The sequence below is a fragment of the Chlamydotis macqueenii genome, chromosome 16 (genome assembly GCF_036417535.1).
Source record: "Chlamydotis macqueenii isolate bChlMac1 chromosome 16, bChlMac1.mat, whole genome shotgun sequence".
Taxonomy (NCBI): Eukaryota; Metazoa; Chordata; class Aves; order Otidiformes; family Otididae; genus Chlamydotis; species Chlamydotis macqueenii.
Genome location: NC_141571.1, coordinates 6,789,616 through 6,806,240, shown reverse-complemented (window position 1 = coordinate 6,806,240; position 16,625 = coordinate 6,789,616). Strand labels below are relative to the sequence as shown.

General features: G+C 35.5%; 1 protein-coding gene across 1 annotated transcript; it reads right to left on the bottom strand.

Annotated features, from left to right (window-relative positions):
* Positions 1 to 1,829: 1,829 nt before the first annotated feature.
* Positions 1,830 to 16,075, bottom strand: LOC104477733 (translocating chain-associated membrane protein 1-like 1). The gene is made up of 11 exons (XM_086760622.1): positions 15,925 to 16,075; positions 10,800 to 10,860; positions 9,661 to 9,779; positions 8,600 to 8,716; positions 8,452 to 8,510; positions 7,575 to 7,659; positions 7,212 to 7,282; positions 7,023 to 7,127; positions 4,705 to 4,848; positions 3,760 to 3,920; positions 1,830 to 3,111 (listed from the first exon to the last, which is right to left on the bottom strand). Exons 1-11 carry the CDS (start codon positions 16,042 to 16,044, stop codon positions 3,038 to 3,040), a joined length of 1,116 nt encoding a protein of 371 aa, XP_086616748.1. The 5' UTR covers positions 16,045 to 16,075; the 3' UTR covers positions 1,830 to 3,037.
* Positions 16,076 to 16,625: the final 550 nt, after the last annotated feature.

Below are 16,625 nucleotides of genomic sequence, written 5' to 3'. Positions count from 1 at the left end.
TCAAAAAAATGTTTTATCTTCCACATGGGCATCTCTATGCATAACTGATTTGTCTCTTGAATTTTTCAAGATAAATTTCTGTTTGAAAATTAGTGCAAGAGAAACATCCATTAAACAAGAATGAGGTTTGTCACATTACCACCAAGTTTTCTGGGGCTCAACCGGCATTTTTTGATCACTGCAAAATTTAAACTTGCTTTAACTTCTTTATTATTATTTTGATATTTTTTCTGTAGACAAACTGAGTTTGCAACAGATTGATTGTAGACTGCTTGGACTGGAGCTGGCAAGAATATCTGGTGTACAAAAGACCGTGAAATGACCATAGACATCACAGGGACTGAAAAGGTATTGAATAAGCACCAAAGGAAACCATTACTGGTGAGAAATTGGTAAAAGTGTTGAAGAACTGAGTATATTTTGATTTATTTTTTTTTAATAAATCTAAAGTACATACATATCTTCTTCCTAGACTAGCAATCCAGTTAGTGTGGCTAATCTGCCTAACTGACCAGACTATCAAGAGTAACTGGTTTAGAATAATAAAAAACCAGGTTATTTAATATCAACAAAGGAAATTTTAAATATATATATATATGTAAGAGTAAAATGAGATGCACCAGAAATATATCATTAGAGAACAGGGTTTTTTTTGTTTAAATGCAAAAAGTTTTGTTTAGCAATATCTTATCAAGTGAATAATCAGAACCTCATACACACTGAAAACATGGCTATGGATTGTTGATTACACATCAAACAATCAACAAATCCTTATGTAAAACATAGTGGAAAACAAAGCATGTAAAACAAACTGTAGTGTTTCAGCAAAATAATTTATGATATTTTTTGCAGCCTTTCACTAAACTATTATTTTTAGCTTATACAATGATCAATTATATATATGCAAGTTAAACATTGCCTCCTCCATTCCAATTCATTTATGAACACAATAATGAAACTAATTAATTAGAGAGTTACATAGTATTCAACAAGACCGAGTTTTAGAAATTCTAGCATTTTTCATAACTTGTTTAAAACTCCAGCTCCAAAACAACATCTTGCATTTTTTTAATCTTACTCTGAATGATTTCAATTTTTAGTGGACTTGAACAGGAGCAGGCAAGAGCAACACTATTGTGCACATTGCTATGCCACCATACAACCTCAGCCTGATAGGATCCTTCATTACAACACCACATCACTAGGGAATGTGCCTCAACATCTGTGCTGACAGATCTTATGCAACTTAAGCAAAGGCTATGTGATTGAAAGAGGAAGAAATCAGTGTTTAATTTGATGGTTACTCGGTGTGACATTCATAACATTAAAAAAAAAAAAAAAAAGGGAAAAATACAATCAGTTTAGTCCTTGAAAAACCTGACAAAGCTATATTTAAATTTAGAAAAAATCCAAACCAAACAACAAACAAAAAATTCCAGAAAACAAACCCTACCCCACACAGCCCTACCCCACACAGCCCTACCCCACACAGCCCTACCCCACACAGCCCTACCCCACACAGCCCTACCCCGCTGCAGTCTGTATCTTAATTCTCAAGCATAGGCTTTCTGACTTACTGGTTTCACGGCACCGAGGACCTGTGTTTCTAAGACTTTTGAAGATTCTTGGTGACATAAATGTCACTTTGCAGTACTCTTGTTACTCTTGGCTTAGATTTGGCTTGTGAGCAGCATGCTGAGAAAATACTTGAAGGCTAAGCAAATCTCACCCAAACTGCTCAAAAGATATTTTTATTGAATGAAGCATTCATTATACAAGTTTATTAACAATATTAGCCAATGTATTCTAGTTCCATTGTAAACATTTTCAGTAGAAATTTATAGGCTTATGTGAATTAATCTAATAGTCACACAATTTATTTTCACAGGGAGAAATTTATGGCAAATAAGAAAGTGAGTTCATGAAACTTATCCAACATAGAGATGAAGAGCCTCAGATCTACGGAAATTAGTTACAAAAATACCAGTTTTTTAAATAATATAATCATATTAATATTAAAATCATATTCAGATATAGTGTTCACATAAGGAGCAAATGAATACCTTCATACACATAAAACCCTTGAGACAGACTGAAATAAATTATTATCTACAGGTTAAGAAAGAAAAAAGATAAAAGGTTATGCTTGGTGAAACATTCATTGCAATATTGTTTGAGCACCTCCCTTGAACACCATCTGAGTAGACTGAGAAGATTAAGATGTCAGTTATAAATTAAAGAAAAAATAACAGTTGAGAAAAAAATCTGGGACATGGGATTGAAAGCATGAAATACTGGTTCTTTAGAAATATTTGGAAGTTTTGTCTTTTATTTCAAAAAGGCTAAGATTATGCTACATATTAATTGGCTACCTTTCTTCCCCCAACCCCTGCCCCAAACAAGACTGTATAATCCACTGCAAAATCCAACAGGTAGTCTAACATTTTTCCCAAGGCACAACATTTACATCTTTACTAAACATCAGTCTCAACTTTATACTGAAAGATTAGTTATATCCTGTCAGCATTTGCCCTCTTTCTAAATCTGTAGTTTTTAAAGAGAAAACAGGTACAGAATATTTTTGCTTTTTTACCATCTAAGATGAATAAAGAAAAAAATTGGGAGGAGGAAAGAGGAGAGGAACAGACAGTCATTGTAAGATCTTTTTGGTACAGAATTTTGATTTTGTAAAAACAAATGAATAGGCACATAACTTAGATTTAGACAGCCTTCTGTAAGTGTCTGTAACGCAACTATTACAGAAATGTAATAACTTCTGATTGTAGAACCAACAGCTCAAACTGATTCATTTGTTTTCATTGTAAACACTACGTGAAATTTGGTGATTACTACTGAGTTAAGGTAGATCAAAAATGATCTTGTCATAAATGTAGGGTTATTAACAAAAATATTTTAAAAACATAACCTGATAGTGTCCATTGAAATAACAAGACATTGAAATAACAGCTCTGCAGTGTCAGTTTTTTAAGTCACACAGTCTTCTGTCAAATGTTGTCTTCTGATACTAGCTTGTATCTCATAGTGGTTTTGATTTTCTTATTCTTGGCGATGCTCCACCTTCTAAGTTTGCTGCTCCATTGACAAAGTTAGCTGTAATTTTAAATGAAAGTACAATAAACAAACACAATTTTGCTTCCCGTGAAAAAAAGATAGAAATTAGACCAGAAAAAATTTTTTAAAAAATTTAAGAAAATCTTAAAAATTTGCTTCAGTTGAAATAAATATTTTACATACCTAACTCCAAGTTAAAGAGCTTTACTGTACAAAGTTGATATAAACAGGAATTGGACAAAAGTTGCTTCTAAGTCTAGTGTCCTATCTCCAGGAGTGACAGATGCTTCATGAGGAGTATTAAAAATAGGTTGAATACAGAATGGTCTTACCAGCATAAGGTTGCAGGGAAGCTTAGTGACTTCCTGAAGTCTAACTTACATTTAGGCCATTGTTTTATTAGCCACTGGCAGATTGAGCTCCCAAGAATTAAAACTCAATTCATATGTTTACAGAAATTACTTCTACAAATTATCTATATTTTATATCCTTCTTGTGCTCATTTTAAAAATGCTGCTACAAGAAAATTGTCTATTCTTATGTTATGAGAAATGGCAAACCGTAATTTGCTATTTACCTGCTCAAGAGAGTCTTTGCTCTTTTACAGAAAGGGAAGATAGAAGATGATACATCTGGTATGGAAACATTTGACCTAGAAACAACTTTAAAAAATATTATGCCACTGACCTCTGTTTGGTTCTTTTTTTGTTCGTTTGTTCTTTGCGTTAGTTATTTTTTTCTTTGGAATCTGGTTCTTAACATGCTCTCTCCATTTCTTCAGATGAAAATTTATAAATTTCCACATCATCCAGGCCTGTGTTAGACAAACAGCACCCAGGCAGCCAAACCTAATAAGATTTCAGCTATTAGAGACAGTTAGACAAAGTTTCAGGTAACCATTAATAGACTGCAAATCTGTACCTATTTTATTTTTTCTCCAAAAGTCTACCATGGAAACAATTAAAATCTTCATACAATAGGAAACCAAATGTATCAGAAAGCTTTATATTGCTAGAAGCAATCATGTTTATCAAGTAGTTATGTCCACAGCTTTCAATGGCTGATAGGAAATTGTGTCACTGAGGGCCCTTCTGCCCTCTGAATGACAAATCCTGTAGATTCAACAATCTCTCCCACACACTGACACTTTACAGGCATTAAGTTATAAGGGTGAATGTTCAAGTGATGAGTTTATGCTGAAAAAGTAATAAAGTTTTAAAATTAACAAACTAGAATAAGAGATATGCAAAAAACATTTTAGGAAGACACCAATAAGTTGAAAAGTGGCATCTATTGATAACGTCAAATGGTGCTGTGTGCGTAGAGGCATAAGAAAAGTTTAAAAAGTTTAATAAGATTATTATTTAAGACTTTTTGGATAATTATCAAAAATTAATTGAAACAAGTTCCTTTCTTTCTTTCTTTCTTTATGTTTCCCATAAATTCTGTTCTACTGCTTTTTTGAAAAGAAGATAGAGAAGAGAACAAAATTTCCCTTCCCTTAAATACTCAGGAGGAAAACATCACCCTCGGAAATTCTTCAAAATACATTATCATCCTGGATTGTTTTATTAAAATACATTTGTAAATGCCACATTGTACAAGCATGAATATCTACTAGCCTTGTTATACCTCACAGGGAGTACATTGAAGTTTCCATCTGCTATGGAAAAATCTGGATTCTCCACTCTTGCCAGACCAAATCCAAATGCAAGGACAGATAAAGTAAGAGTCAAAAGACGCACCATTATGAAAAGTAAAGCCCAAATGTTAAATCTGAAAACAAAATAATGAAATTAATGTGCTTTCTCCTTTTTGTCCGTTTTTTTTTTTTCCAATGTAGTCAAGCATACAAGGAACTTTTCATTAAAATTCTCTCAGGAACTACAGGGAAATGTCCACTGAGGGGACCAATAATTACAGGAAAACTTGGTCATCTGCAAACATCCAAGTCCTGCCTCATTACACCATCTTTTGACTAGAAAGCACAATGAAGTAGAAAGATGTATCTCAAGTTGGCATTCATGCTGTAACCCATTTGTAAGTCATGGTGATGCTATAAAGCCAGAAAGCTAACCTTGAAGGTATTATATACATTTATTAAACAGTTGGAAGACCCAGACCATTTATGTAATTTTCAACAGCCAGACATTTATAGAACAAGCAGAGAAAGTAATCAGACAGCTAATAAGTAACAAATGACAATTATTTCACTTTATAGCTAACAGAGAAAGATGCCATCCACAAATTTTCAGCATCTAGAATTTTTTTGCTACAGGATGTGGAAAAAAACCCCCTGAGGAACAGTTTTATTAAGCTGACAATATTTAATTTAGAAATATTGCTATTATTACTGCCATTAGATAAAGATTTCTACAGGAAAGAAACTTCATATCATGTGCCTGACAAATGGATTAAAAAAAAAAAAAAGACACCACCAATGTGAAAAAAGTATTTTTCCAAAATTTCCATTGGAAAAAAAAAACAAAAAAAACCAAAAAACCAGCTTGTTCAATTGATTTCAAGCTTAAAGAACATACTTCAAATCTCTCACAGTATAAGCAAGACTGCTTAAAAAGCAGTCTTCACATCCTCCTCTACAACAAGATTTTGAGAAAAGCTACAATGTCTGGATATAGAACTGTAAAAAGAAACAACAAATTCTGAGCTAGAAAAAATATCTAGTATTTGACATTGTGTAGTTTCTACAGTTCATATTATAAGTGTTACATGTTGTAATAGAAATAAAATGCCCCAAATACTTCTGCAATTCATTAGTTATGAAAACCAATTTCCATTTCCTGTTACTTAAACTGCGGTAATATTGCACATGGGATAACTGATTTCCAGCCAGCAAAAGACATAGTTACTTTTCTGATCATTTGAGTCTTCATAAGACAGGAAAATATGTTCTCCTAATCAGAATATTTAGCCTTCATGCTTCTGCATGGCATACAGTGAAAGGTAGGTAAACTCATAGCTCAAAAAACCTCACAATTAAATATGACATACAAGTGAAATATAAGCTAACTTTCTCCCACTTTCCCTATTTGCATCAGTAAAAATTGATTTTTTTTTGCAAAGAACAGTCAGCACATCTATTTAAAATGTTAGCTTCAAGGAACAACATAAATGAATCTTGTGAAAAGACCAGAAAGAGCAGCAGCATCGCACTGCCCTCAGGGCTGCCTAGATGTAAGGGGCTGCATGAAAGCAAGCAAGACATGCATGATCATCTCTTCCAGCTGGGCACTCAGAAAAAGAAGAAAAAATAAGATACAAGAATACATAAATGGGTCAAGGCTTTACTCAAATTGGAACCTCCAAAAGTCTTGATATTCAAATGGTGAAACATATCCAATTCTTCCTAGCATGTCTCACAGTTAGGTATCTCAGTTCCTTATCTCCTTCCACTCTTAAATGCATTACATATATATCCATTAATTCTCAGAATAGTTGAAAATCTTACTCAAGAGATGTATAATTGAAGACATCTTATCAACTACACGTTTTGAGATACTTCCTTCTCTGTTGTATAGTTCCTTCCCTTTCTCACCTTACCAAAAGGAGAAAGACCTGCAAGAACTTAAAGGGAATGCTGCTTTTACTAGTTCTTCAATTAACTGTTTTTAAAAACAAATGTCCTTTCATACAAACAGGTATGAACATTTAAGCAAACAGGCAACTTACAGAATCAGAAGCCAATACACAGATATCTGAGATAGGACTTTAACAAAAGCTTCAGCAAAACCTTATGATGATGATCCTAAGGTGTATGTTTGCTTCCTTGACTCTATGTAACAATGACTTGCTTGTGAATTCAAAGCAGGTAAAAGTGGACATTGAACAAGTGATGTTTGGTACCTGAGTACTTTTATATACATGCAAATCCATTTATAGGCAATTCGTAGGCTAAGTTCCAAATTTTAATTAACACATGCAAGACCTACCCTTTTTGCTTGTTTTCATCACTGAAGTAGAAAAGACGCGAGGCATGAAAAATGAGTTCCACTAAGTAATGAGGTACCATCAGGATTAGCCCCAAATGCTGCAAACTATAAAACATAAAAGTTAGAAATTTTAATAAAATTGTAAAGAAAATAGATCTGTCTATTCAAAGTGGACATGCAAATACTTACTTTAACATATAAGCACCAGAGATATGAGCAATGTAAAGGCAAATATAACATAGCTGCCTTGGAATATCTTCCTAAAATTAGAGAAATTATAATAAACACTGTCACAGTTTAACCACATTGTCCAAAGAAAAATTGTATCATCATTTTTCACATTACTGTAGAAATTTCTGAAAATATTATCTAAAACCTACAGACCACCTGGACTAAATTAGATAGGAATTGCAATCAATTAAAATAGATAAATTGTTCATAAATAACTGAATATACGAGTATGTATATATTTATGTAGTTAATATAAACAAAAATATGAATAATGGAAAGAAAATATATTTAATTTACTGTACTGACAACTTCTCTCCATACCTTTCGGATCTTTTGGAAGTATAGCTCCGGTAGCGCATGAAGCCAATAGGCTATCTGGCAAATATAGAAGAATTTTACCTGAAAACTAAACAATAATTCAGATTAAGAAAACAAAAGATGCTGACTTTTCAAGCTTCCAATACGAGATATAAGATTTTATTTCATTATCTTAAATTCATTCATTCTGACTCATTATAATTTATGATTCCTGAATCACAGCAACTGCAAACACAAAACAACTCCATGGTGACAGTTTTTTTGAAGTAGCATCCATAATCTTCTTGATAGCAAGTTCTGATTCACCCTTCGAGACAGTAGAAAGGAAAAAACACCATAGAAACCTAACACACAGGAAGAGTTTACCTGTAAGCAGTGGACCTCCCTTCCTAGAAAAATGCGTATTATCTCCCCTCCCTCTATCACACTTGCTGCAGAAAAACACGGGCAAAGGCAGATAAACACCACAATTTTGTCAGTCATCTTAATTAAAAAAAAAAAAAAGAAAAAGCAAGCTATAAATCCCCCCTAATTTGAAAATTCAGTCTCCAACAAACACGTTTCTTTAGTGTGAAACAGTTCAGCAGCCCTATTGTATATCCCATCTTGCAAACACTTTGATTCAGCTACCAGGGTTAAGTTAAAGAAAGGTAAGAACACATGTAGATATCTCTTGGCTAGATGTTCAGTTCATCAAAAACTACCTTTGGATAAAACAGCTGGCAGTTTTCAAACAGAATAAAAGTATTTTCATCCAATTGTCATTCTTATAAGGTACCAATGTCACTACTTTATTAATGGTTCCCTAAAAATTGGAGTGGTTAAATATTCCACGATTATAAGTACTAGATTTTTTTCAAATTAAAAACAGAACACTTACAGCATACGAGAATGGGGATAATCTTTCCAGAGTGAGGCTGGGTTCATCACAAATTCATCCTAAAGAAAAAAGGCATTAATTTAAGGACTTTCTTAATACTTTAAGTCTATTTTTTAAATAAAAAGAGCAAACAGAGTGACTTACTTACTGCATTCAAAATACTCGCTCCCCATATAAATGAAAACAAGTAGAAAAACGCTAGCTGTCCCGATTCATTGAATTTGCTGTGCTTCATTTTTGACAAATGCAGACGTCTATTAATTTTCTAGAAACAAAAAGCAGATCAATAAATGTAATTACTAAATCAAGACAGCTATTAAGAACTTTAGTGTCCATTCCTGAATCTATTTTCTATTTTTTTTCTTCCCAAATCTCCATTTCTCAATCAAAATACATCACTTCCACCATTTAATACCTCAATCAGCACTTCATAAGAAAATTAGCTTGAGTAAGACTTGCCACAATAGTAAACTTCACATGGACAATTTATCCAAATACTTTATCTGAATGATATCTACCCCCCCCCTAATTAGAGTCATATTGCTAAATTTTTCAAATCTCTTTGCACCCTTAAAAACCATTTGAGCTTCTGTGGCTCAGATGACCTATTTGTAAAGGCATTCTAAGACCATTCAATAATCAATGGTCTTCACAACAATGGCTTTAACAAATTCATTTTACTTCGCAACTGAGTTGGAGTAAAAGAGCACACAATGAAGTTTGAGCTCCCACTTTGAAGTGAAGCTCAGCTGACAAACGCAAATCCACCACTATAGTAGTTTTCATTTTTGAACTTCTGAGTATATCTAATGAATCAAACGCAGCAAACCTCATTCACAGATATTTAGAGTAGGGCATGAACATTCAATGTCTGTTTTTACCAAAAATATATGTTATACTGACTGAAAGATTCTGTGATTTATACTACTAATAAATTGAAGAAATATTACTGTAAAATATAATAGAATCATTTAGGTTGGAAAAGACCCTTAAGATCATCAAGCCCAACCATTAACCTAACATTACTAAGTCCACCACTAAACCAAGGTCTGTTTGGATTTTTGTCAAAGACCAACATAACAGGGCTTCTAAATGCTAATCCATGCCTTGTACCAGGGCTTACACTTACCTTGAAGAAAACCTGTTAGCAACTGATGGCTCAAAATAACACGTTTATACAAGTAAATTATATCCCAGTAATAAACTTACATCTAATATGTACTCCTGGATTACAGCATGCAGATTAATAGCTACGAGCATGTAGAAGAAGATTGTGGCAATGTCTTTTGGACCATAGTCATAAAAATGAAATTGCTCACTGTTGTCATCTAAGAAAAGAAAAAAAAAAGAAATTGAGAAAGGGCAGCAGTGACCATTGTCTTTGGAAGCTTGGAAGTTACGAAGTTATGTTAAATTGGCACAGGATACTAGTTATAATAGGTTTTATGATTTTCAAAAGTACGTGTTATGCCCAATTAGATAACTTGGATCTTCTTCTTATGTGTAGGAAAAAAGAAACTATATAGTGAGGACAGTATCCATAGTAGTTCAACACATTGGTAAGTAGCAACTTCCCCAGAATTAGTAATACGTTCCTATAAATAAAAAAATAAAAAAAAATCAACCAACCAAACCCGAAACATTCACACTGTTACAAAAATACTTCAAATGTTTATATTTACCATGTTTAAGTGTGGGAGAACTTAGAAATGAAGCTCAATTTAAAAAGCATGTATCAATGCTATTAATACTATTAAGAAAAATTATGTTATCAAATAAGGAAATTCCATTAGCTGCTTACCAGTCTTGTATATAGTACAGCAGGTACAGAAGTTTAAAAAAAGGAAAGATTTTTGAGGAAAAAAAGAATCAGTACTTTCTCCCTTTGTTATTTAAAAGCATGACTGAATCAGCAGCTTCAGTTACTTCACAATAATAATGTGATATTTTTATAATATAAAACACAAATCCATTACTAATGACATAAGAAATCATGAATAAGCAATAGATATATAGAAGGTTACCAAAAATATTCTGTTACTTGATAATTCCTGTTGATTCTATCAAAAACTATTTACATCATTTATATCAAAATGCAAGTTAGTAGCAGCGTTTACTATGGGAAAAAATAACCCAGTATTATTCACAAGGAATAGAGAAAACACTAGAATGTTTCAATGAATATCATATTAGTAAATCCAAAAGAAGACAGAGAAATATTAGAGTTCTACTATAGTATAAAAGTGAAGTGAATTGAAGTCTTGGGAGGGGAGGAAGAGTAATTTTTAATAGTTCCGCGCTTGCATTACAATCAAAAAAAAAAAAAAAAAGATTTGATTTAATCTCACCAGTAGTATAGGTGACATTGTACTGCACAGCAACAAAGATGATGGCGTACTTGGATGGGACCTGAAATTCAAAAAGAAACAAGGAAAAAGTATCAGATTTTTTAAAACCAGCTAGACTATAAACCTCAAACTAGAAGATTATGCCATCAACAAATGTTCTCCCATGCATGATTTAAATCAAAGTGTTATTCATCTCCCACAAATGTGGAGGCTCACCTTTTTGCAAATCCTTTAACATTTGCAGCATATAGTCAGAACTTAAATTCTGTCCTTTCAGCTAAGGATCAAATTACTCACTGTTCTACTATTTTAAAATGTTTAGAAGTGTAAATGCCTTTCATTTATTTCAAAAGTTAAAAGATTCTCTAAATTAAACCAGATGGAAAGTTTCACCTAACTGGGAAAGATATTTTAAGAAACGATGTTTTGGCCAAGCGTCTATATGAATAGAGTATTCAAAACATCATAGTAGAATTATAAGATTCATCAATTTCTTGTACAAGAAATCAAGCGTTTTATAAAAATTGCAGTACAAGCAAAAATAACCAATCATATACCTTCATGCTACTTTTTCTCCAGTGGCAAAATTAGCTTTTTAAAAGAAGAAAGCAAACAAATAACCCCCAGCACTTTCAGCCATCTCCAAAACATCTGCCCATTCCCATGCTGCAGTATATTTAGCCCTCAGCTGTAACAATGGAAGGGTTTATAATGTGGATTATTGTATGACCCTACAACTGAGTGATAAGAGGTAAATATGTTTGCTTAGTTTAGTTGAAAACATTTTATAATCTGGTTTGCACAACTTCAAAAACAAACAGTTGTGTTGATCTAACTAAAAGAGTGGTAAGCTATAACACAGGGATATAAGTGGCAGGGAAAAAAAAAAGAAAATAACTCATTCCTTTTCTGAAAAAAAAAAATAATAGCAATATGGAATTACATCCTACACTGCCACTAGCAAATTAATTTATTATGTTTGCAAGCACTCAGTTATCTAGCTCATAAATCAGAGAAGTAAAAGAGGCATAATCTGAAAAATGATTAAAAATTCTTTCATCTTTTACACTTTCTCTTAACCCGATCATCATAGATGATAGACTTAAAACAAAGAAATATAAACTAAAAAAAATAAAGCTATTTTCCTCAGATGTTACATTATCTAATTTCTGAAAGTGTAACTAAGAACATTCATGAGTGTATAAAACAAGCATTCATTTATCCAGCTACAAAGTGAGCAAGAGGCACAACAATGCCAAAGATACTCTGTAGCAAGAAGAGGGAGGAGAAGGTAAATTGTTCCAGTACACTGGGAGTGCACCTGTGAAATTAAGCAGTAGAGGATTCATAATTCTGAAGAGTGCTTTTAATAGGAATTCTCATGAAGGAAAAACTAAAGTACCAAATTTTCTGGCATTAAAAAAAAAAAAAAAAAAAAATCAACTCTCAGATACTGCAGTTCTATAAGAACTTAACCTTTTATAAGCCAGCACTACCATCAAAAGGACCAACCCCGCCTTTCTCTTTACTGCCAGTTGCTTCTTGTCTCTGTCCCACACTTGTGCCATCAAAAGTAGTGGTATGGTGGATTGGACAGGGAAGTTATACAAGTTAAAACTGACTCAGCAAAACAGGAGGGAGCAGAAAGCCCTATTAATCTTAGGACAGATGAATTTCCTAATATGCTGCACTGCTCAGCTACAGAAGTTCTTTTGTGTGCTTGATGAGGAGAATAAGGAGCCAGAGCATCAATATCAACTTAAAGTGTTCATGGAATAAAAGTGTGAAAAATTCATTGCTCCTGGAAAGACAGGGAAAATACAGATAGTTACACAGGTACCAATGTCATCAGCACCTAAGTAAAACAAACATCTCGCTTCCAATAAGTCATCACTCAGGACCCACAGCAACAGTTTCCCCTGCAGAGGAGCATTCAGACAGCACCACGTTCACTTCAAGCAGATCGTGTAATTGGGGAGCTTTCCAGAGAATAAGCGCCTTTTTATGCTCTTTGGGCAAAGAGGGTGGTGCTAGAGCCCAGCAAGTTAGCTTTTTGGCTTGTTCATGAAGCACACAACACAGTACTACGAGGGTTTCGCTCTTCTGGAAATATGGGAGCCCCATTAAGTGGTACGATAGCCACACATAAAAAGATAATGTAAATTGTTCTAGTAGGAAAGAAATCATAGGAAACTCTCTGAGATTATACTAGAAGCTTAAAAAGAATCATAAATACTAAAAGAAAGGTTTCTTTAGAAGACAAGGCCCATTCTGTCAAGAAAAGGAGTAGGATTGGGCACATAAAAGACTAAATATTCTTGGAGAAGGAAGAAACAAGAAAACAGCACTTAACACAGTAAAATTTAAATGTCACTTTTCAGTGTGTTATAATCTCCCTACATACATCTATAGAACTCATAACTATCAGCAAAGTTAAGGTATGGGAAAGTATAATTAAGGTGGATAAACAACCTTATGCATAAGAATTCCCCTTAAAGAAATTCTTATAATTGAATTTATTACATTCTAACACTTATTTCTAATTTTAACATAGTTACTGTCTTTTGGATGGTCTCATGGATATGGGCAATTGAATACCACTTTGAAAAGAAAATTCTCTATTTATTATAGTAGTATGTAAGCCCAAGCAAATAATTCAATAGGTAATCAACTGTGAAAAGTTTCATTTATACATTTTTCAGCTTGCTAATGTATAACCTGTGGTACCATGGGCTAGATTGGGAAATCTGTCATTGACAGATGCACCTGAAATCACAGTAAGCATAAAATGCTGTGAAAAGCACCAATTAAAAAAAAAAAAAAAAAAAGTTGTTCTTCAGTGCTCCAAACTTAAAACCTAAAAATAATTTATTTTTAATACAGAGAGGAAATTAAGACCAAAATAAAATAGATATAACAGCTGTGTAGGCAAGTTCAGTAACACTTCTGAAGCACTCAATATAGAATCATGATAAATGTCACCAAAATTTACTCAAAAAACATCAGTAGTTTTGTTTGTTTGGCAGACTGGATTATCCTTTATAAACATAGTATAAGACTTAGATGGTGAACAACAGAAATAGATTTCATTCAGGTAACTCCAATATGCTTTTCTGCAGTGAATAAGGCAGAGATGTAAAGAGATAAACAGAGGTTTAATCTGTTACATAGCACCACTGTTCCTGTGCATTATAAATGAAAGGTGTCTCAACCAAAAAAACAATTTTTGCATCGAAAAGGAGATGCAGATGTTTAAATGATACAATAAGAACATACAATATAATAATATATATTCAAACAACAACAGTAAAGACATATCACAAGCCACACCAGAATCCAGTCTGCATTTGAACTTTTAAAATTTAGATAATTTGGTCATTATTCTTGGGTGTAATTAATATTAAATCAATCTTTTTCCTCTAAAAGAAATCACCTTCATCAAAATAATAATGTTCACCCTGGGGGGAAGTGCACAGTCCGTTCCAATACCTATAGAGTTACAGAAATACAACTTCTGTGGTGAATACAAAGCCTAAGTTAAGACAAACAGAATTCAGAGATGGAACTCCAGAAAACAAACTTGTTTTTAAAAGCAAAAAGACACAGATCAATATCTTTTTAAAAGTATCATATATAAAGATATATAAAAAGTTCAGTTTGGGATCTCAGATTGGGTTTACTTTATCCCAAGTGCAGACATTTACTCTCTTTCTTAAAGCCTTTGTCACCTCAGTTGCCAAACTCCTAGCTAGTTTGATTTTTTTTCTATCCCAAGACTGAGCTCTGCATTTAAATATATTAACTTCTATGACACACTCCTTCATAGATGACACCACTTATTATACCTCAACGTTGCCTTTGTCCACCATTTAGAAGGAAATTATCTGACCATCTCAACTGCTTTCTCTACTTCATTTCTGTTCTGTATCCTTAATGTTTTCACAAGTGGGTCACAATATAGAAATATATAAAAAGACAGAACATCTACATGTAAGTATTTTATCTCAGAATTTAACAGTAGTTTTAATTTTAAATGATCTGATTTTTAATCTTATCCAACTGATGGGAAACACTGAAATATTTTGGTAAAGTATTTAAGTTGTCCATCCAGAAGTTAAACTGCTTACCAAGCCTTATGCCATACCTAACACCAACATAAAATACTCGTGTAGCAACACACACACGGCTTTGTCCCAAACGTAATAAAAAGATGCCCGACAGAGATGCCTAATCCATCACCCCAGAAACTAATAAGCAGCTGGCACACAGAAATAAACTTGACAATAATTTTCAAATACAGTGGCAAATAGGAATTCAGAAATTAGCCTGAGACTGTCTAATCTCACATTTTTTCTTCAGATTATCCATCGCTAGGGAGCTGAGGCAACGACAGCACTAGACTGAGCAGTGGTGCAAAAGGATGACCAGCAGTTTCTAACTCCCACCCGGCCAAGCACGTTCAAAACAAGAGACTGTCTGAAACCCTCTTTCTAACAGCATCTCTAACTGCTTCACCACGTGGACTTTTGAACAGAGAGGGGAGGAGGAAAAAAAAAAAAAAAAAGGTAAACAGATGCAACAAAGAGATAGAAATTGGCTCTGCTTTAAGCAAGGGGGCTTGAGGAGCTTTGTAACTCGGGAGCTCACGGGAGGGTGCTGGGATTGAAACATACGCAGAGATGAAGGAAAAGCGGTTGGGAGAAGAGCAGCGATGTGACAGAAGAGGGTAAGCGAAGGGGTTCCATAGGGAGAGCGGGAGCTGGCAAAGCCAGCTCAGTAGAGAAGGCACTGGGGAATATGTGAGCTGAGGCAGGACAGAGAAGTGAAACTTGCTGCACTCTGAAGGCAGCCGAGACGTGGAGAGGACGGTGCCCGAGCAGGGTGTCATGGAGTTAAGCCTCGATGTAGAGAAGAAACAGGGACATAACGCTGCAAGGAAGAAGGGAAAAGGCAAACGGAGCCGGAGGGGCTGGGGCAGAACCGGCGGGCAGTGAGGCTGAGGCGAGCGGGAAGGACGCCCTGGGGAAGCTCCAGAGCGGGAAGCCCAGGGCGCCGCGGCTGCCCCACAGCAGCACCAGGTGCTGCTCGGCTGAGCAGCCATCGGCCCCCGCACCCCGCCCAGTACCTCAAACATGAGCCCCAGCAGGAAGCCCATCACCAGGCAGGATGCGGTATCCGCATGGTTCTGAATGACGAACTCGTGGCTTAGCACCGCTGGGCTCTTGGCTTTCCTGCGGAGCCCCATGACGGTAACGGCTCCAGGCCCGAGCAGCCCCACCAAGGGGAGCGACACCTCCACAGCCTTCACCTCACGCACCGTGAACACCGCCAGCGCAAAAAGCCCACCCCCCTTCCGAGTTTCGGCCAATCAAGCTTAAGAGCGCTTACGATTGGCAGTCGTGACAACTAATCGTTAGGGGGCTTGGAAGAGCGGTTTCTAAGGAGGCGGTGTTTCGGGGGCAGTGGGGCACTTGCGGCGGGAGACGGGGTCTGATATGAGTGACACGTGCCCCTACCAATCCCGTGTGTGGGTGGGCGGGAGCTACTCAGAAGGCGGCTGCGGACCCCAGTGGGTGGGGTTGGTTCGCGGGCTGGGGGGTTTCCCGCCGGCAGAGGCTCGGTGGAGCGCGTGCAGTTGCTTTGGTTCCGTCTCGCTTGGCCTCTGTGGAGCCTGCGCTCGGCCCGGCTCCGGAGGCGGCCAGGTAGCTCTGCTCTAAAGCCTGCCAGGCGCCTTGGTCGGCCCGCTCTCCTTACGAGTCCCGGGATTGCGGCCCGCCCAGGTGGCGGGAAGCCGCTCCTTGTCTCCCTCTGGGGCTGGGCCGCGCT